General features: G+C 50.1%; 1 protein-coding gene across 3 annotated transcripts in view; it reads left to right on the top strand.

Moving 5' to 3' along the window:
- Positions 1-21,687, top strand: part of Sin3b (transcriptional regulator, SIN3B (yeast)) — a 34,934-nt gene extending 13,247 nt beyond the window's left edge. For 2 of the 3 annotated variants that reach the window (NM_009188.4, XM_006530789.2), the window contains exons 6-19: positions 2,853-2,972; positions 4,958-5,047; positions 5,294-5,412; positions 7,942-8,149; positions 8,378-8,494; positions 9,894-10,132; positions 11,169-11,352; positions 13,203-13,752; positions 13,920-14,089; positions 16,651-16,824; positions 17,029-17,121; positions 19,957-20,051; positions 20,332-20,536; positions 20,659-21,687. In NM_009188.4, the coding sequence (NP_033214.2) occupies positions 2,853-2,972; positions 4,958-5,047; positions 5,294-5,412; positions 7,942-8,149; positions 8,378-8,494; positions 9,894-10,132; positions 11,169-11,352; positions 13,203-13,752; positions 13,920-14,089; positions 16,651-16,824; positions 17,029-17,121; positions 19,957-20,051; positions 20,332-20,536; positions 20,659-20,889 (2,595 nt within the window). In that variant the 3' untranslated portion in view covers positions 20,890-21,687. Of the gene's footprint in view, positions 1-2,852; positions 2,973-3,213; positions 3,399-4,957; positions 5,048-5,293; positions 5,413-7,941; positions 8,150-8,377; positions 8,495-9,893; positions 10,133-11,168; positions 11,353-13,202; positions 13,753-13,919; positions 14,090-16,650; positions 16,825-17,028; positions 17,122-19,956; positions 20,052-20,331; positions 20,537-20,658 lie in introns of those variants that run through there. The other variant, NM_001113248.2, reaches the window with a different exon arrangement.
- The last annotated feature ends 444 nt before the right edge of the window (positions 21,688-22,131 follow it).

Below are 22,131 nucleotides of genomic sequence, written 5' to 3' on the forward strand. Positions count from 1 at the left end.
ACCTCAGTGAGCCCTTTTTCCTAGGCTTTGTTGAGACATAACAATATTAACAATCACATAATAAGCAGCTCCTGTTAGAGACCAGCCTGGTCTACAGAGCAAGTTCCAGGACAGCCAGAGAAACCCCATCTGGAAAACACACACATACACGCACACTCACACGTACACCCGCCAGCTCCTGAACCAGCAGTCACACTATTCATGGAACTTGCAGAAGAGAGGCGGCTTCCTTCCCTGCACTTGTTTTCAGTCACTGTCATTACTGGACGTCCACAGTGCCCCCAACCCTAACACAGCAGACTGCAACCAGCAGTTAGCACAGTGTGAGTAATGCTATTCTGTGCATGTAAGCAGAGGGGCTATCCATCTCATAAGCTTTGGGATTTCACAGTGTAAGCCAGGGATAAACTGGTATCCTTACTAAATCTACCTGTTGAGCACCAGTTGGTCTGAGTTTTCCTGTACATTGGCCTGGTGGCCTCAGTATAGAGACTCAACTCTGCTCAAGTAGCTTGAAAATAGGTAATTTGATATGACCACAGGTTGGTAATGGGCACAGCTGTGGGCCAGGAGAGCTTGGTAGAATGAGTGGGTGTGGCTGTATGTCAATAAAACTGTTTTACTGAGTGGATGAATAATAAGTTTGGCTGTCATTAAAAGTTCACAGAGTGAATGGGCTGCCTGCAAACCAATAAAACCTGATTTACAGAATGAATGGTTATAGCCAAGTTGGAGATAGGCCCTGGTGAGTAGTTGGTCAACCCAGCCCTGATGTGGAGTTTGTCTAGGTGATGAACATTGAACAGTAGAGTGAAGACTGTGAGCAGGGCCCATGCCAATCTGCTGGGCTACCTGTCCCCACCTGCCTCCTCAGAATTGGATGTTTGAACTGACAAAAAGGAGCCCAGTGAAGAAGCCCCTGGAACACTACATTACTTACTTGGGGTCCTGGGACAGTTTCAAATCTTTGACTAATTGAGGTGGTTTTTTAAAAATTTAATTAATTTAATTTATTTTTGAGACGGTCTGTAGTTTAGACTGGTTCAAACTGGTACTTTTCTTGCTTCAGCCTTCTGAGGGCTGAGATGATATCTGCGTGCCACCATGCCTGGCTGTTGGATTTAGGGGATCTGTCTTACCTGTAGCGTAAGGATTGGCCTTTAGTATTGTAGAAATGTTTTCCCTCAGAGAGTAGTTTCTCTCCTCCAGAGGTGACCTCTGAGAAGGTCTCCTTAGAGCACTGCTCTGAGTGTGTGCTCCATCACTTTTACAGAGTGAAACAGTAGCAAGTGGCTTCCTGTTGAATCTTTGGGTTCAAAACCCTTTGGGTTTTTCATTTCCTTTTTTTTTTTTTTTTGATTTTTTTGAGACAGGGTTTCTCTGTAGCCCTGGCTGCCCTGGAACTCACTCTGTAGACCAGGCTGGCCTTGAACTCAGAAATCAGCCTGCCTCTGCCTCCCAAGTGCTGGGATTAAAGGCGTGCACCACCACGCCCAGCTCTTTGTTTTCTTTTTATTCTGTGCATTGCACATACATGCCACAACAGCAGCACAGAGCCATCCAATATACCATTGTGCTGCCACCAGTTTGTTCTGTCTGGGTACGCCGTGACTTCATTTTGCCCACAGTCAGAGCCAAGAGCACATCCTTCACATGGTATCTGCCTGTCTAGGTCCCATGGTGATGTGGAGTGGCAGGCACTGGGTACTGATATCCATTCAGGGTGTTAAGAGAGTCTCTGACTTTCCTAGTTTTCGGGAGTAGCATACCTGCCCTGTCTGTTGGTTTAACCTCACTCCAGCCACCCCTCCTTGCAATACACCACAGAGCAAGAGCACTCCCAATTCTGTCATTTATGACAAAAAAATTTCAAAACCTTCCTCCAAGGCCCTCATCAGTGACCTGGATGACATCAGCTACTACTTCTTGCTGCTAGGCTGTGTACTGCTACCTATCCCCTACCTACCTAGAATGTTTTTTTATCTGTAGACACTCAATTTACCAGGACACAGTTGTCTCGCTCCTGAGCCTCTGACTCTACGCTTGAGGCCACAGGGGAGCCTCCTCAAAGCTGTGTACAATATTCACCAGTGATGTGTGCACTTGCTGTCTCTCCCAGAAAATAATACCATCTTCAGTCTGATCTCACTACAGAGACCCTGGCCTATGGTATACAATGCCTTCTAGGGCTATAGGCCAAACTAGAATGCAGTGCCTATGTACAGGTGGCCATCTGCTTTTCTCCGTCTATCTATAGGGTTTCTATTGCTATGATGGAACACCATGTCAAAAGGCAAGTTGGGGAGAAAGGGCTTATACCTACATATTGCTGCTGCTTATTCAACCAAATCAGGGCAGGAACTCAAACAAGGCAGGAAACTGGAGGCAGAAGCTGATGCAGAGGCGCTGTAGGAGTGCTGCTTACTAGCTTGTGCCCTGTGTCGTGCTCAGCCTGCTTTCTCATAGAACCCAGGACCACCAGTCCAGGGATGGCACCACCTGCAATGGGCTGGGATCTTCCCCAATCAACCACTAATTAAGAAAATGCCTTACAGCTGGGCGTGGTGGCACACGCCTTTAATCCCAGCACTGGGGAGGCAGAGGCAGGTGAATTTCCGAGTTCGAGGCCAGCCTGGTCTACAGAGTGAGTTCCAGGATAGCCAAGGCTACACAGAGAAATCCTATCTCCAAAAACCAAAAACCAAAAAAAAAAAAAAAAAAAAAAAAAAAATGCCTTACAGCTGTATCTTATAGGAAGCATTTTTCAACTGAGGCTCCTTCCTCCAATGACTCTAGTTTGTGTCAAGCCAGCCAGTACACCATCTGACCACCTCCTGTGTTTGTGTCTTTAGTTTACAGGCAATGGGTCGTGCGAGATGAACAGTGGGCAGAAGAATGAGGAGAAGAGTCTGGAACACAACAAGAAACGCTCTCGGCCTTCACTCCTGCGCCCTGTGTCTGCGCCAGCCAAGGTACTTGTCCATGTGTGGGTTCTCCCCGCACATGGCAGAAGTGGTGTGGAGGCCCAAGCAGCAGGGGAGCCTGAGGCCAGAGCCTAGTCTGGTAGGAAAGCACCATCTCCTGCTGACCTGGCCATCACTCGCCTGCTCGCTCTCCTGGTTCACTTGATATGAGGAGAGGAGGAGGGGGAATTGGAAGGATGGGTGTGGTGAACTGCTCATTCTCCTTTTCACTGTCATGACTCTTTCGTAGGTGGGGCTGCAGTTGAAATGTGCAGTTGTGTGGTTTGGTTACTGCACAGCTGAGGAGTGAAGGTGGCTGGCAACAGTTCCTGTCCTGCTCATCACCCATGATGGTGGATTTCTAGACCTGTCACTCTGTTTTCTAGTTGACTTTCTACAGTAATAAAATGATTTGGCATTTCTGTTTATTTAGTTATGTGCAGCAGTGTCGACCTCAAGTCACAATTCACTACTGGTATCTTGACACCCAAACTGTCCTGGGCTGCCCTTGAATCTGCTCCCATGTCATCCTTTTCATCTTTAACTCACTCCTTGGGGCAGTATGCTTCATACCATGAACCTGGGTCAAATGCAGGTCCAAGTCTGGTTTATTCATATGTGTGTGTGTGTGTGTGTGTGTGTGTGTGTGTGTGTTTGTATGACTGTGGCATGTCTCAGAGATTAGAGAACAACTTCAGGGCTCATTTGGGCATTGACTTTTTTTTTGTTTTGTTTTTGTTTTTGTTTTGTTTTTTCGAGACAGGGTTTCTCTGTGTAGCCCTGGCTGTCCTGGAACTCACTCTGTAGACCAGGCTGGCTTTGAACTCAGAAGTCCGCCTGCCTTTGCCCCCCCCCCCCCCCCCCCATGCTGAGATTAAAAGTGTGCGCCACCACTGCCCGGCGACATGGTTCTTTACACTTACTCATTCCCCTGCCTCTCAAGTCCAGAGACAGTGTCTTCACATAGCTTTACACCCGGCTGCCTCAGGATGCTCCTGATGCTGCTCCCGCCCGCTGCACCCCCCCCCGCCCCCCCCCCAGTCATCCTCTGGCCCACAGGATAGATAGTAACTGGTTTCTGTGTCCCTGAGTCCGGGATAAGGACTGGGAAACGGCTCACTGGCACAGTGCTATCTCGAGTCCCCAAGTTCAGCCTCAGCACGTGAGGCAACCCATCATCACTAACATGTACTGCGCATGCCCCTGACCCGGGTTGCCCCAGAGCATAGCTCCCAGGGTGTTTCCTCGGTGCTTGCACAGCCTTTCTCTACTCAGTGTCAACCAACCCCAGACAAGGGCCTGGTTTACTGAGTCCCAGTTAATTTCTTCTGAGCATGCGTGAGGCCCTGGCTTTCATTTCCTAGTCCATGTCTACTGAGCATGCACAAGGTTCTATTTCACAGAGTTGTGGAATGCGTGATGCTCTTGTTTCTCCCAGTATCTTCTAAGCATGCCCGAAAGTCCTGGGTTCCATTTTCCCAGTCATTATCTTTCAGTTTGTGCGTGGACTTTAGGTTCCACATGTATGGAGCATTTACCACGCCTTAGTTCCATTTCCCCTTTAAGCACCTACTCAGCCCTTGTGAGGCTTGAGTTCTAATTCTCCAGAACTTATCGCACAGACCCTGGGGTGGTTTCCCAAGCAGCTGTCAAATCATGCGGAGGCCGCAAGTCTTCTCTGGCTCTTGTGGAGCTTGGACCATTACTGCATATGCCCATAGCCCAGATTTTGTTCTCCACAGCCTTGTAAGTGTCCTCAGCACCAGGTTCGATCTGTAGATCTGATAGGGTGCTGCTGTGGGCTTTGCCTTTCCTCAGGTCCTGAGTTAGGGGCCCCACCTCACACAAGGCCAAGGAGGAAGCAGCAAGCCCCCTGATGCTGGGCAGCCGGATATACCTAGGGTGCCCAAGACAGGGTCCTGCCGAGCCCGGGTTCCATGCATCCTTGCTCCTTGTGGTGGGGACACCATTAAGCCAAGGGTTTCTCTCCGCAGAAGAAGATGAAGCTCCGAGGCACCAAAGACCTGTCCATTGCTGCCGTGGGGAAATACGGCACACTGCAGGAATTCTCCTTCTTTGACAAGGTGAGCAAGGCCCTCTAAGGCCCTCTCCATCTGGACACAGCTGCTTCCTGCCAATGCCTTGTGTGGGGCCCCGGAAGCAGGGCCACTGTGGTGCGTGGGGGAGAGCAGCGTAGACCGCAGAGGCAGCCCAGACAGTTCAGGGTCATGCACATATCCTTCCATACAGACACATTTATGAGGCTTCTGCCTGGTGCACACATCTTTTGCAACCGTGTCTCTAGCGTCCCTATCTCTTTACTCTCACAGGTGCGCAGGGTGCTGAAGAGCCAGGAGGTATATGAGAACTTTCTGCGCTGCATTGCGCTCTTCAATCAGGAGCTGGTGTCCGGGTCTGAGTTGCTGCAGCTTGTCAGTCCATTCCTGGGGTAAGTGGCTCCCGACTCCTAACTCCTGGGCTTTCTCCTATTCCAGCCAGACCCAGGGCAAGTGAGTTGTAAAGTTTGTTCATGTGATTTGTTGTTTTAAACATTAGTTTATTTTCTATGTGTACACAGGTACAGACCAGAGAACAAGTTCTTGGATGGGTATAGGCTTAGATTATTCAAAACCTACTTTAATAAGAGTTCTTAAATGCTTCAGTCTCCCTTTTAGCCCACCACCCACCAGAGGTAGTAGAAAAGAAAGGTTAATAAGGAACGGGAGTTGCAGACCTGTTTAGAAATAGTTCTTTGGGGCTATTCAGCAGTCACCACTCACAAATCAGCAACAGCAGGCAGTTTGATCCAGAAGAAACCACAAAGCTCCGCCAAAATCAGCAACTCAAAGCCAGGTGAGCAGCAGAAGACTAGCCAGCCGCCTGGAGAGCGACAGAGTCTCCCACTAGTGGCTGTGGGGTCATGTGTATATTCTTTCTAAACATCACACATCCTCTCACATGTCTGCTTCAGCAAAACATATGACATAACTGAGTTTCCAAAGACACCAGAAATTTCCACTTCAGGTGGGTTCTCGCCCATTATGTGGGTCTCAGGAAGCTAACTCAGGTTATCAAAGTTGGCAGTAAGCACCTTTACCCACTGAGCCATCTTGCCCACCTGTGGTTTTCTTTATTAAAGTTGTTCCCCAGTTATTGTTGATGGGCTCACATTTGTAAAAGAATGACTTGGAGAGAGCATGGCCCTAGTGCTAGGAGGTGACAGGAGCCAACCTTCCCTGGGTCCAGAGTGACCCTGTACACTGTGTGTGGGCAGCGCCCTTGACTTCCCATGGCTCAGATTGTGGCTCTAATTCTATGGCAGTGTGGGAGCTATAACTATTGAGTAGATATTTCACCTCAATTTGCAGGTTACAGATGTTGATACTTGGGAACTGGTGATGCATAGCTCCATCTTTTGGCAGGATGCTGTAAGAGAAAGCAGCCTGAGTGTGTGCTGTGCTGAACTGCACATTCCTATTAATGATATTGTCTCTTTTTGTGTCTTTCACGTTTTTACATGTATGTATACTATGTTGCACATATCCTTTCCTGCAGTGGACAGTCTGCTGACTTGCATGTTACATGTGCCTTCCTTGCACACATGGGATGCAAACAGACGGTATTATGTAAAAAATGAACAGAAATTGAGGTGGCATTGGATGTCAGTTGCTGAAAGTGTCCCATTAACATGCATCCTATTCCATCCTGACTTCTGAGAATGAACCCACAAGGGCCTGTGTGGGGGAAGGAGGGAAGCTTCACCCAGAAAGATAGCCCTGGTGGCCACAGCTGGTCTCCATTCTGTCTTCTAGAGCAGCCATGGATTGAAGCAAGCAAATCAGGCAGGATTGCGTGCCAACAAAGCTTTATTTACAGAAACAGTCTGTGACTGCAGTGTGTGGCATCAAGGGCAATCCAAGGCAGTGGCCAGTCCTGGGCTTCTGACTCTGGAGTCTAGTTTCACCCTCCTTAGGCTGTAGCAGCCATTGGAGTCACCAGAAACAGTACAAGAAAGATCGACCCAGCCTATCACAGGACTCCAGCATAGGATCCAGGGAACTTTGTGATGCCTATGGCCTTCTGAGGGATATCGAGGAGCAGGGGTGCTCTGCCCAGTCCTGGGAACAGCTAGTGACTAGAAGGGGCTAATGTCCAAGGCTTGAGGGTTTGGGATTAGGGTCAAGGCTGGTGTCTGTCTGTGTTTTGAATAACTTAAAGGAGGTCATGTCTAGCCTAGAACTAGGCTCATTTCTAGACCGTGGCTTGGGCACAAATTGGCTATAAACACTTGTTGCTGACTGCCTGGTCACAGGGCCATTGGGACACTTGATTGTGTGTTTGTTTCTTTTGAGACAGGATCTCATAGCTCTGGCTATGCTGGAACATGCTCTGTAGACCAGGCTAGCCTAAAACTTATCAAGATCTATCCAGATCTGCCTCTTGAGTTTTGGGTTGAAAGACATGTGCCATTCTACCCTCTTTGTTTCGTTCTCTTTTCTTGTCTTTCTCTTTCAGTTGATTAATTAATTTTTATTTCATGTGCATTGGTATTTTGCCTGCATGTATGTCTGTGTGAGTGTGCCAGATTCCCTGGAACTGGAGTTACAGACAGTTGTGAGCCAACATGTGGTTGCTAGGAATTGAACCCTGGTCCTCTGGAAAAGAAACCAGTGCTCTTAACCACGGAGCCATCACTCTAGCCCCCTCTTACTTTTTTCAAGTTGGGGACAGAAAATCAAAGCAGTGAGACGCACAGAGGTTATTCCCAGTGTGCTTTGCTGCTGTGGTCTAATGTAGCTGGCAAGGTCTATAGCTATAAGCCTGATTGGTATTGGTGAGAGAGAAACCTCCTCTCTCCTAACACTGAGTTCTGATTCAGGCCATCCTTGAAGTTCCATATCTGCAAGGCGATTGTCATGACTCTAGAACATTCTCAAAAGGCTTAGTGTTCACTTAAAGTTTCTGTCTGTCTTTGAAGGAAATTTCCAGAACTCTTTGCACAGTTCAAGTCCTTCCTAGGAGTGAAAGAGCTGTCCTTTGCACCACCTATGAGTGACCGGTCTGGAGATGGGATAAGCAGAGAAATTGACTATGCGTCTTGTAAGCGAATAGGATCCAGCTATCGGGCACTTCCCAAGACCTACCAGCAGCCCAAGTGCAGCGGAAGGACTGCCATTTGCAAGGAGGTAGCACCCTTGGGGTACAGGTCAGCCCTCTATGGCACACATGGGTCCAGACTTCCTGATGACATTTGATACTTGAGGGGTGCCAGCAGAGCCCACCTGAGCTTCATGCCCTGTTGGATGGCAGTACTTACAGCTCACACTGATGGAGTGGAAACGTGGTCAACTTTATCGTTGCTCAGTTCTGCCCATCCCCAAGTGTACTTAGTGACACCCTGTCCTCTGGTCCAGGTCCTGAATGATACATGGGTCTCCTTTCCATCCTGGTCTGAAGACTCCACCTTTGTTAGCTCCAAGAAGACGCCCTACGAGGAGCAACTGCATCGCTGTGAGGATGAGAGATTTGAAGTAGGTGAAACACTTCTGGCTACCTATCTTGCTGTCCTCTGTCCTCCCAGCCCACGCCTTCCTTGTACAGCCTAGTCCTGTAGTCTCTTTCCTCTGCCACCAAAGAGTGCCAGTGCTGTAGAGCAGCTCGCCCTGGCTGCCAGCTCTGCAGCTCTTGAGCTGCAGCACAGCATTTAACTCTTCCTTTCAGCTAAAGACAGTGGGTTAGTTAACTTAAACTAAGTTAGCTTTATTTTTGTATGTTTTTGTTTGCTCAAGACAGGATTTCTTTGTGTGGTTCTCACTGTTCTGGAATTCACTCTGTAGACCAGGCTGGCTTCGAACTCAAAAGATTCTGATCCTAAGTGCTGGAATTAAAGATGTGTACTACCATTGCCTGGCTAAGTTAGCTTCATTTCTTATTAAAGTTATAATTGAGTTCTTCAGACCTAACCAAGTGTTCCTCCTGGGGACAGACAGATAAAGCACCTTCATTTCGTCCTGACTCCCCTTCTTCAAGCTTATATCTGCATGTCTTTTTGTTTTTAAGATTTATTTTCATTTTATGTGTGTGGGTGTTTGCTTCCATGTCTGTCTGGTGTCCACAGAGGCCAGTAAAGGGCATTGGATGCCTTGGAACTGGAGTTAGGAACAGTTATGAGCCACCATGTGGGTGCTAGGAGTTAAATCCCAGTCCTCTGGAAGGACAGCTAGAGCTCTTACCCCATGAGCCAGCTCTGCAGCCCTTGCTTTTCTTTTTGAAATGTCTCTCTTTGTCCCAGGCTAATGTGGAGCTTGTGACCCTCCTGCCTTAGCCTTTCAAATGCTAGGATGACTGACGAGTGTATGCCCTCCACCTGCTTCCTCTGTGTGTGTGTTTCCAACTTCTGCTGGGACAAGTCCCATGGACAAAACAGTTTATATGAACCAGAGTCTAGCAGCCTCTGGGAAGTACAATTCAAAGGTGACATACTTGGCAAAGCCTGCTTATGGTACCCCATGGTGGTTGGGACATAAAGGAGGCCCGTTCCTAAACATTGCCACCCACCCATGAGGACAGTCTATGGCTGGAGCACCAGGCCCTGTGTTATGTTTGAGGCAAGGTTGTCTTAGGACACAGTCTTCCTGCTCCCATTAATACTATGACACCCACTGCTAAACTTCAGTGGCAGTGTGGCAGGCGATCAGACTGAGAGAGAGGAGAGAGAGAAAGAGAGAGAGAGAGAGAGGGAGAACACGCGAGCACCTGTGTGTATGTATCAAGCGCCCTCCAGTGGTGGTATGTGTCACTGCTGTTACTGGAACACTGCTCCTTCCACACAGGTGTGCTCTGGTAGACAACCACACTTACTGGCTCCATTGACAGCTTCCAACCACTCACCAGTTCCCAGTTCTGACCATGCCTGCCTCCTCCCTGCAGTTGGATGTTGTCCTGGAGACCAACCTGGCCACCATCCGAGTGCTGGAGAGTGTGCAGAAGAAGTTGTCACGGATGGCTCCTGAGGACCAGGAGAAGCTCCGCCTGGATGACTGCCTGGGTGGCACATCAGAGGTGATTCAACGCCGTGCCATACACCGCATCTATGGAGACAAGGCCCCAGAGGTCATTGAGAGCCTGAAAAGGAACCCTGCCACCGCTGTGCCTGTCGTTCTGAAAAGGTATCTCCCTCTTCTACTCCTGTCCATGATTCGGGAGAGCTACCAGGGTTCCTGACCAATGGAGCCACTTGACTGTCTCTTCAGGTCAGCCTCCAGCTGACCTAGTCCTGAACAGAGTCTTAACAACCAGGCTCTTGGACATCTCTGGGTATGAACAAGCAGTCTCACCTTTTGCTTACATAAAATCTACACACATGTACCTATCCATGACCTCTTGGTGACTTACAGCGCCTGTGGCAGTACATGTGCTTCAGTGTCCCACTTAGGTCTGGTTGAGACCTGGGATTCAAAGTGTGGATTATGACCGAAACACAAGGATCCCTAGCCCACTGTCTATTGGCATGCCATGAAGCCCTGTGCTAGCCCACAGGTTTGAGCTGTGATGCTCAGCGGGGTTAGTGTCAGAGCTGTGTGGGCTGCTGGGTGTCTGGGAGGAGCTGGAGGACTTTAACCAGCCACTGCTGGAGAGCTGGCTAGCATTTAGGAGCACTGCTGCTCTTCCAGAGGACCCTGTCCAATTCCCAGCACCCACATGGTGGCTCACAGCTGTCTGTAACCACAGGGTCACCATATGCATGTGGTATACACATGCACATGAAATAATAAATACAAAAATTTTTTAAGTAGCCATGTTGGCTCTGTAGGACCACTTCCCCTTTCTTCCCCCTCTCTGTGGGAGGTGTTTGTTTTGTTTTCTTTTGTTTATTTTGGTGATGGGGTCTTATGTAGCTCAGACTGGCATCGGACTTAACCATGTGCCCAGGGAGCCTTCTGACTCCAGTTCCTCAAGTGCTGGGATGACATTCTTGCACCACCATGCCAGGCTCTTTTTTTTTGTTGTTTTGTTTTTGAGATGAGGCTTTCTTACTGTAACCCAGGCCAGCTAGAACTGGATATCCTTCTGCCTTAACCTCCCTCATGCTGGCTTGCTTGTTGCCACGTAGACCAAATGTGTAATTGCTATGAGGAAGCTGGGCCCTTCTCCAGGGGTCACAGGAGGGTCCAGCTGTTAGGCACTGAGCCCCTCTCCCTACAGGCTGAAGGCCAAGGAGGAGGAGTGGCGGGAGGCCCAGCAGGGCTTCAACAAGATCTGGCGTGAGCAGTACGAGAAAGCATACCTCAAGTCCCTGGACCACCAGGCTGTGAACTTCAAGCAGAATGACACCAAGGCACTGCGCTCTAAGAGCCTGCTCAATGAGATCGAAAGTGTCTATGATGAGGTGAGGCATGCTGGGCAGGGACTACCAATCTCCTCACACCTGAACCCACACCATGCTTGCCTTAGTGATGGGGAAACTGAGGTATGAAAGGAGCTGCTTGCTAGACGTTTCCTGGGCTTTCTCTGCTGCACCTAAGTCATTCAGAGGTCAGAGGTGTGCTAGCCCTTAGAGCTAGAGATGCAGGTAGGTGTCTGTGAGCTACTGGAAATCCAGAACAGCAAGCACCTTTAACTGCTGAGCCATCTCTGCAGTTCCCATGGCCTGACCTTTGAAGGCAGAAGTGGTAGTGTGGGGTAAGAACACTTGCCTAATTTGAGGCCTAGGTTAAAAGTTGAGGTAACCACATGGGAAAAAAAGAGTTTTGAGGTGTCCATATATTACTAAATCAGTCTCCATTCCTATGACAAGCATGTGAGAGACACCGTTCAAAAGAAGAAAGCTAGTGTTGGCTCATGAGTTTAGAAATTTCAGCCCAGAGCTGCCTTAGCTCCTCCATTGCTTAGGCTCTAGCAAGATGGGAACATGAGATCTCAGGACAGGCACAGGAAGCCTGCGCAGCTTCCCAATAATACCTGTTAGGGAGCTACTCTTGTGTCATCTGTCCATGAGCCCTCTCAGTGGGATTGGCTCTACCAAGGAGGAGTAAGCCCTTTGGACACTTGTATCCAGATTCTAATTTGCCCTTGTGCTGTGATAAGCTCCATGACCAAAGGTAACATGGGGAGGAAAGGGTTGATTTCGCCTTCGGGTTCATCTTCAGAGCTGTCAGGGCAGGAACTTGAGGCAGGAGCTAAGAAATGCCCCATGAGCCAACCTGATGCAGGCAGTTCCTCCCATGGCTCCTCTTTCCAAATGGCCCAGCTGACAAAGCACAGTGGCCTGAACAAAACAAGGGTCTTGGAAGGTCAGAGGAGTCCCAGGCTGTGTTGAGGCACTGTAGTAGCTAGGTCATTGAGCCCACTCTGGCCATGGGTCTCTAAAGTACTGAGTTGAGCTTCCTGGTCTTCAGTTAGGGAGTGTGATCTACAAACTGACAGACTGGATCCTGCCAGAGATGGTGTTTGAGGGACCCCCAGAAGCTCACCGTGCACTGACCATGAGAGCTGAGAAGATACTCAGCCCTGTCTAAAGAGACAGTGTCTGGAGTTGGTGCTGCCATCGACCGAGGGCCTAAGTGCAAAGACAGCTCCTTGGGTTGAGGGAGGATCAAGTAGTGGTCACCTTTGAGTTTGGGAATGCCATTATCCACATCAACATTAAGGGGTGGTGTATGGGAAAGAGGTTCACCTGGACATGCTCAGAGGCCTTGTACACAGCAGAAAGGAGCTCAACCCAAGAGATGACTGCAGACACTAGGCTGAGGGCTAAGGTCTCTAAGAACCTGGGGGAAATCTCCCCCACCCCTCATTTCTTGTTGGTTAAGGAGCTAGGCAGGTGGTAAGCTGTTTTAATGGAATGGGGGCGGCACCAAGAGCCCTGTGGAGTAGTGGAACTGAGTGAGTGACAGATGGCTGAAGGCTCCTGGGCCACTCTGAACTCTGAGCCTCACCTTATGGAGACCTTACTCCTTAGCCAGGTCTGTGGGAAGTCTCTCCTTTCATTACAGTCCTCTAGTGCTAACATCCACCTGCAGTGAGAGGGCCTTGGTTTGCCCAGTTGAGAGCTGTAGACTGGCTGGGAGCTGGACCCTACCAGGGCAGCTGTGACACTGTGAGAAAGGTTGGATAGATAACCCTATTCCTTCGGTGTGTGCCAAGATCACTCATCCTTTCTAAGGAGGCTGGAGGTTATGCTGGAAGTGGGGCTTGGGTGATGGGCAGGCCATGCCCGCTGACTGCCACCCTTTGCAGCACCAGGAGCAGCACTCAGAGGGCCGCAGTGCGCCTTCCAGCGAGCCGCACCTTATCTTCGTGTATGAGGACCGACAGATCCTAGAGGACGCAGCAGCACTCATCAGCTACTATGTTAAGCGGCAGCCAGCCATTCAGAAAGAGGACCAGGGCACTATCCGCCAGCTGCTTCACCGTTTCCTGCCCAGCCTGTTCTTCTCGCAGCAGTGCCCCGGCACCTCCGATGACTCTGCTGATGAGCGCGACCGGGACCGGGACAGCGCTGAGCCTGAGCGCCGCCGGCCCACAGATGAGAAGCCCCCTGCAGATGCATCTCCAGAACCGCCCAAGGTCCTGGACGATGTGTACAGTCTGTTTTTTGCCAACAACAACTGGTACTTCTTCCTGCGGCTGCACCAGACGCTGTGCGCCCGCCTGCTCAAGATCTACCGGCAGGCGCAGAAGCAGCTGCTGGAACATCGACGAGAGCAGGAGAGGGAGCAGCTGCTGTGCGAGGGCCGCCGTGAGAAGGCTGCAGACCCTGCCATGGAGCTGCGACTCAAGCAGCCTAGTGAGTGCCTGGGCTGAGTGAGGCTCTGGGCTAGCCTCTGTCCCTTTAGGCCACTTTAATGGAGGGTGGTGGTGGACCAGGGATAGGGCCTCCTTAGCAAGTCCTTCTTAGGGAGTCCGGGCTGCTGCTTTCAGCAAGAGATTCAAGTGACCACCCTCCTTCCCCAGGTGAAGTGGAGCTGGAGGAGTACTACCCGGCCTTCCTGGACATGGTGCGGAGCCTGCTAGAGGGGAGCATCGACCCCACACAGTATGAGGACACTCTCCGTGAGATGTTCACCATCCATGCCTACATTGGCTTCACTATGGACAAGCTAGTGCAGAACATTGCCCGCCAGGTGAGGCTGGTCAGGGGAGGGCAGGATCAGGGGAGCTCTCCTGTCACCTTGGAAACTGGTCCTTTCAACACAGGGTCCACACAGCAAGTCTATACTTTTGTTTCAGTGAGGTGAAATTCACACAACAGAATTAACCCTTTAAAGTGCATCCATAGTTCATAGCATTTAGCACTGTAGCCATCTCTTAAGTCCATCCCTATACCCCACCTGTTCTAACATGCAAAATGAGAGTCCTGGCCCAAAGCTGCGCCATCTGGGGAAATGTCTTCTGAGCCCAGTCAGTCACAGGAAGTGCTTTAGAAAGCTGTTACGTCCCAGGGCTTAATGACCTTCTTATTATGTATATTTATCCATTTATGTGTGCATAGACGTGACAGCCGTGCAGTCAGGATGCCTGCAGGATGGGCCTCTCTGCTTCCCCTGTGTGGGTCCAGGGACAGAGCTCTCAGCTCAGGCTGTCAGGCTTGCCTGCAAGTGCCTTCTCCTGCTGAACCATCACACTGGCCCCAAGAACTTATTTGCCTATCCTTTATGGTGCTAGGCATGGAGACCAGGGCCTGTTGTAAAGTACATAAACAGAAAGTGCTTAGGCCTCCAGGGGCCACTCAGGGTGTTTTGATGAGCAAACCTTCCTCACCCTGACTCTGCATAGAGGTTTCAAGCTGTGTGGAAGTAGCTGCATGCTGGCAGTGACTGCTCTTCATCCCTGTGTCTGCTGGGTCACATCTGCAATGGGCTCTGACTTGCTATGGGGCAGTGGCGTCTACTAGTGGTCGGTGAGGTCACACCCACAGTGGCTCATGGTCTGACCTCTTGTGACCACTGTGGGATGTTTGGATGTCCTGTCCCTGAGGGGAGCCAGAGAGCCTGACTTGCACCATGTTGCTCTTCAGCCCACCCTGCCCAGCGTATCACAGCCAGCAGTTGATATGGCCTCCCCCAATACTTCTCTTTAAGCACCTCAGCTTTGTATGTATGATCCAGCAGTGAGTCTGTGCCTTTGTGCTCCTGCCCACAGCAGTGGCTGCTACAGCTGGGTGATGGGGAAGTAGAGCTTCTGGGCTGCACACACAATGTCAGGACAGCCAGGTTGGGGGGGTGGGGGGGGGGTGGAGGGGGCAGTAGAGGCCATAGCCCCTGGGACAGAATCCTCATTGCTGGCATTAGGTGATTGGATCAGACCAGGTCTTTTGGCTAAGCTTCTGAAGTAACCTCTCAAGGTTGAGGAGATAGCTCACTGGATAGGAGTGTTTGCTGTGTTCAATCATGGAGACCTAAATTCAAATCCCCAGCACCCTGTAGGGAGGTGGGCATGGCAACATGCTCCTTGTCTGAGGGTTACTATTACTGCGATGAAACACCCTGGCCAAAGCAAGGTGATGAGGAAAAGGCTGATTTCAGCTTAGAGTTCCATATAACAGTTCATCATTGAAAGCGATGAGGGTGGGAACTCAAGCAGCACAGGAACCTGGTGGCAGGAGCTGAAGCAGAACCATTGAGGGTGCTGCTCACTGGCAGCTCTCACAGAACCCAGGGCCACCAATCTAGGGGTGGCACTACCCACAATGGGCTGGGCCTTCCCTCATCAATAACTAATTAAGAAAATGTCCTATAGACTTGCCTACAGCATCTCATGGAGGCATCTTTTTTTCAATTGGTGTTCCCTCCTCTTAGATGACTTTTGCTGTGTCAAATTGAGATAAAACTGTCCAACACACTCATGTACCCCACAGTACGGAGGATAAAGACAGGAGGATGTCTGGGGCTTGCTGGACATAAGGATGACTCTAGGTCCAGTAGGGGACTCCATCCCCAGTCTCCATCTCACGGAAATAAGGAGACAGATGGAACAGGATACCCATTGTTCTTTGGCTTCCTTGAGTGAACACACAGACACACAGACACACACACCCTTGTCATTACCCTGTCACAGACAATAGAAACTACTTTAAAAAGATAGAACAAACTAATCTGAGTAAGCAGGACGGGCCCCTTCTGTGGCTGCTCCAGGCCCTTACTGTAGCCCCTAGCCAGGTCCTCACCAAGGGCTGGCACTGTGGCTAGCTTGTCTGCTTTAAGGCTAAGCTCTGGGCCTGGCCTCTTAGGTCCCCATTCCTGTTTCCTATGTCCTCCTTAATGTCTTCATGCAAAGATGATGGGAGGGGAAGGTCTGTGCAGTCACTCTTGAGGTGTGTGGTTGCCCAACAGTACCTCAGGCTTCCCAGCTCATTGTGTCCATTTCATAAAAATGGGTGAAAGAATTGTCTCCAGACATCCGGAAGGAAGTTTTATGTGAGGTCAGTGCTCTCAAAGGGCACATTTGTCTCTTCTGTACACTTCTTATACCTAGGCATATGTGCTGGTCTTGTCTAGTTTGGTTTAGTCTGCTCTGGTCTGGCTTGGTCTGCCTATTAGGAAAAAAAAAAAGAAAAAGAAAAAGACTGTTACTGGTACCACTTCATTTTCCCCCTAATCCCCCAGTCACAGACTTGTGTCTTGTGTGGGGCTGTATAAGCGTCTTCAGGGATGGCAGCTGTGGCCTTGTTCTCTCTCTTTGCCAGCTACACCATCTGGTGAGTGACGACGTATGTCTGAAGGTGGTAGAGCTGTACCTGAATGAGCAGCAGCGAGGGGCAGCGGGGGGAAACCTGTCCTCCAGATGTGTTCGTGCAGCACGGGAGACTAGCTATCAGTGGAAGGCGGAGCGCTGCATGGCAGATGAGAACTGCTTCAAGGTGAGACATTGTAGGGTGGCCTAGGGCTGAAGGCCAAGGCCACTGGGAGAGGACTGAAGGCTGAGAAGGATGACAGGGGCACTGTTAATACACTAGTGAGTGGCTGTAGAACCTGCCAGGTCCCTCTGTCTTGCATGGCAGTGCCAGGGCTTTGAAGGGTATGGGGGTGATTGATGGCAGCTCAGACCATGGCCATCTCCCCAGGTAATGTTCCTGCAGCGCAGAGGTCAGGTGATCATGACCATAGAGCTCCTGGACACAGAAGAGGCACAGACTGAGGACCCTGTGGAGGTACAGGTGAGTCTGTTCCTGTCCTCTACAGCCTTGACCCTGCATATACTTGTTCATACCACATATCACAGCGGCACAGTCCTGGTCACGTCCCTAACTGTGCTGATAGCTAACAGCATACCCATGTAAGTCTCGAAGCAGTCTCTGGGGACCCTGGCCTGCTTGCCTTCTCTTCTGTCTTCTTGATGACTTCCAGGGTCCCTGTATGCCTGTTACTCAGAATGTCAGAATTCACAGTAACTTTCTGTGGCCTTCACAAGTAATCATAGACCAGGACGTTGCTAAAAACAGAGCCTGTCCTCTCATCCAGGAAGCTTGGGATCCAAATGGAAGGGGCGCTGAGGTCCTAACCTTCAGAGGTACTCAAAGGCCACTTGTAACCTCTGCCATTGCTGAGGGCTCCAGCTGTCCTTGGCTTGTAGTTCCATCACTCCACCTCTGCCTTTCTATGTGGCTCTGCCTTCTGAATAGTTCTGTGTCTCTCTTGTGTCTTCTACTAGATGTGGTAACACAATCCTGGGGTCCTTGTTCAAGAGGCTAAGGGATAGGAGCAACCTCACTGGGGTCCTTTCTTGAATGTTTTTTTTTTTTTTTAAAGCCTAGGGATAGCTGTCATGCCTTTAATCCCAGGAAGCAGGTGGATCTCTAAGAGAGAATTCCTGGACAGCCAGGTCTACACAGAGAAACCCTGAGTCCCAAAAGCTAGGTGGTAGACACGTGCCTGGCTTGGGGTGGGCCCTGAGTTCTGTCCCCAGTGCTGCAAACTAGAATATAAAAGGAGGACTGACCTTGTACAGACTCACCTTGATTGTATGTGCCGTATTTGCAAATGAGGTCGCAGATAGGCCCTAAGGCTCTGGAGGCCCAGAACCAGCACACACCAAGCCTCTTCTCCATCCTCCCTCTGGGCCAGACAAGCTGTAGATAGCTGTACAGGAAATTCAGGGACCCTGTTGGCCACACCTTCCTGTCTTCCGTTGAACTGGCTAAGTACAGAGAGATAGGAGAGGGAGCAGAGGCTAGACCTGAGTGCCACGGGCCGTCCCAGTTGGGTATGGGGGTCCCTGGAATGAGGGCCCTCAAAGCTAGGTGGGTAAGGATTCGGTGGTGAATCGGAGTGTATTTTGCAGCTCTCAAGCAGGAGATTTTATACATTAAAAAACCAAATATCACATCTCTCTGAAACTATATCCAGTGAGACAATCACAAATACCAACAAAAATCATTTGGCACAGTAAAGCACAAAAAACATCCATCCAAGCCTTACAACTCTGAAACTATGTATTCAGTAATCACAAACAGAACAGGTAACATCATTATTAATATAAATCATCAAAATATAACAATTCTAAAAGGATGTATTCAGTGGGGCAGTTATCCAAAGCTAGTAGCATATTTCCAGGAGCAGGTTAATAAATCTTTATGGTCAGTGCTCTTAACTGCTGAGCTAACTCTCCAGCCCCATATGGTCAATTATTTAACATCTAATGCCTGACTTTTTTTTTTTAAATATATCTTCAACGCATAAATTTAAACTACTTTAATTCTTTCTAATTAAGGCTTTCTTTACCATATACCAAAACCTACCTCTGATGACACACATGTAGCCATATGAAATTTTATTGTTGGGCAAGTTTTTATCTATCATCATAGTTTTATAAATGATTTAGAAAGTAAAGTGTTGGTTTCCCCGGGGATAAGGTCATGTTAGTGACCCCATCTCTAGGGATGGTTTCTTACCCATTATTTTCATTTAAGATCTTGGCCTAGGCTACCAGGAACATGTAAATACGGAAAAGAATAAGAGAAAACAAAACAGACAGATTGCCATGAGAACTACGGCTCAATAATTTTTCTCCGGCAAAGAGTTCCACAACCACTTCCAGGAGGCCTCCCCCTTTGGAGGTCAATCGCCTCAGTCTGTGGAACTTGTCACACAGATCCTACTGAAGGTGGTGTGGCACCTGAGGGCACCTCTGCACAGACACCTGTCTGCTGCAGCCAAAAGCCTCCTTCCCCACAGCCTCTGTTCCTTAACTAATCCCCCCAACACACACTCACTCCCCCATAAAGTCGACATTCAAAGGCAAGTGATGACCACGCCCCCTGCCCTTTTCCTTCCCAAGTGGTGAGAAAACATTTCATGGAGTTGGTCTGGAGACAGTCATGGTTGCTGTGATAAGCAGGGTGGTACTGCCCACAGTAGGCTGGGCCTTCCATCAATTAGGAATCAAAATGGCCACACTCATGTCCACACTCATATGTCCACACATAGTCATGTCCACACTCTAATCTGATGGAAGCAATTCTTCAGTTAAGGGTCCCTCTTCCTAGGAGACTCTACCCCTGAGCCACTTGCCCAACCCTTCACAGGGGGATTCTAGGTTGTCACTCTATGCCCAGACATGCTTCTTGGGTGGGGGGAAGTATGTTCTAAGCAGGGGCTCTACCCCGCAGCCCCTCATTGGGGGATTCTAGGTAGATGCTCCACCTCTGAGCCACTCTCCAGCCTTTTATACTCTGATGCTCTGCACTGTCCACCTTCCTGTACTAAGATGTACCTCCCAAGTGAGAACACTGTGTGGCTGCCTAGACTTCCCCATAGAGGCATGACAAGCTGGTCCCAGATCTAAGTATGATCAGGCTGTAGTGTCCTTTCACAGCAGAATCCTTGCCCGAAGCATCAGTCTGGGGTTTTGTGTGCACTGCACATCAGGCCATCAGCCATGACTGGTTCCCTTATATTTTGGAGTTGGAGTACAAACTCTCATGCTCTTCTGATTTGGGATCCAGGATAAGATGCAGACCACCTTATCCAAGGTTGTGTTCTTCCATGCCTAGCACCTGGCTCGCTATGTGGAGCAGTATGTGGGGTCTGAGGGTGCATCCAGCTCATCTACTGAAGGCTTCCTGCTGAAGCCGGTGTTCCTGCAGAGGTGAGAGCAGGGTCCCGTGTACGCTGCTTGCCCTGCATGCTGTGCAATGAGATATGACATGGGGGTGGGGGGAGTGCAGGGGATGTAGGGGGCAATCGCAGGACAGCAGTCCCCACCCAAGGAGCAGAGGGGGTAACCACTAACCCTGCTGGGAGAAGCATTCAGAAATTGAGGGTAGGATGATGACATATCACGCATGCTGGGCTCTGGGTGGGCCTCCGTCCCCATCTCCCTGGCCTCTGGAGCCCGCAAGTTCCCTCCCGAGGCCCTGTCCTTGCAGGAACCTGAAGAAGTTCCGGCGTTGGCAGTGTGAGCAGGTACGTGCCATGCGCGGTGAGGCTAAGAGCTCCTGGAAGCGGCTCATGGGCGTGGAGAGCGCTTGTGATGTGGACTGCCGGTTCCGCTTGGGCACACACAAGATGGTGTTCATCGTCAATTCCGAGGACTACATGTACCGCCGTGGGACACTATGCCGTGCCAAGCAGGTGCTACATCCATGCCCAACTGCCCTAGCCCTGAACCTGTGAGTCCCTCACCATAAAACCCAGAGTCTGGGAGACCCACACTCTGTCCCCAGGAGTTTACAGACCCCCTCGACCCCCCGCAGGTGCAGCCCCTGGTGTTGTTGCGCCACCACCGGCACTTCGAGGAGTGGCATGGTCGCTGGCTGGAGGACAATGTAACTGTGGCGGCGGCAGGGCTGGTGCAGGACTGGCTGATGGGTGAGGAAGAGGAGGACATGGTACCCTGCAAGACGCTTTGCGAGACTGCGCATGTTCACGGGCTGCCGGTGACTCGCTACCGAGTGCAGTACAGCCGCCGCCCTGCTTCACCCTGAACATCTGGAGGGGCCCCCAGCACACGAACCCCACACACACCACATATTCTGCTCCCAAGAGGGTTTTTGTCACTTTGAGCCTGGGGTCGCACCTTGACCTCAAGCAAGCAGGAGCTATAGCTCTTGGCAGTGTAGACTAGACCCCAGGCAACCCCAGGGACTGTCCCCAGTAGGGCAGCCCCTTCCGGCAGAGTTCGAGATGACGTTTGCACATGTATTTATTCCTTCCTGTGCTCATAGTGGTCATGACTTTTGAAGCAGCAGCTCCCTGGCTTCCCACGGGAGAGACCTTCCTGTGGGCCTGTGAACCACCCGCTGTCCCTACAGTTGCCCTCTGCAGGGCCATGTCGCCATGCCAAACCCAAGGTTTCAGAGAGCACTTGTTCTCAAAGTTTCCTGAGCCGTTTTTTTTTTTTTTTGTTTGTTTGTTAATTGGTTTTTTTTTTGTTGTTGTTTTTTTTTTTGTATTTTTTTTTTTTACTCCGGGCCTGGGCACTGGGGAGCAGGTGTGCCTGCCCAGGCCTGGCTGTGTGCCTCTCAAAGGATCCATGGGCATCTTGGGCACATCCTACTTTCCTGAGACGGGCATTGCACGTGGGGACCCCAAGCCGCCTCAGACCCTCTGGGCCTCCCTTCCCCAGAGGGGAGCCCGGGCACACTTGCATGCTTCTGGGGATCTGCTCCTTAACGTTTTTGAGCAATTTCTGTTCCAGCTTTGACCTCCATTTGCAGCTGTTTTGAATGTAGGGTTTTTTTTTTTCTATTTATTTGCACATTAAAGTTAAATATTGATGCCAAGCCTCAGGGTCCTTCGTCATTTCCTACAAAAGTCCCAGCCAGGTCTTGCACACAGCTAAGTCTCAAGTGGCATCATCCGCCCCTCCAAGGTCCTTCCTTAGCGAGGCAGAAACTGCCCAAAGGGACAGCAGTTCCCTCAATCTGGGAGTGCTTCCTAGAATATAGTCTTCCAATTATCTTTTCACATTCAATAGAGGCATCTCTATTTCACACTTGGGTTGTGATTCTACAAACTAATTTGGAGGTGTGGACACTTAGTACAGTGACTAAAGGGACCTTGAGTTTGATCCCCAGGCTCCACCTGGTGGAAGGAGACAAAAAAGCCACATACACTGGGCTTTACTCACAAACTACTTTACATTGTAACAGATTTCTTTTTAAAAAATTATTCTGGGACTAGGTGGTGGTGGCATAGGCCTTTAAGCCCCATCCTGGCAGGAGGAT

The sequence above is a fragment of the Mus musculus genome, chromosome 8 (genome assembly GCF_000001635.26).
Source record: "Mus musculus strain C57BL/6J chromosome 8, GRCm38.p6 C57BL/6J".
Taxonomy (NCBI): Eukaryota; Metazoa; Chordata; class Mammalia; order Rodentia; family Muridae; genus Mus; species Mus musculus.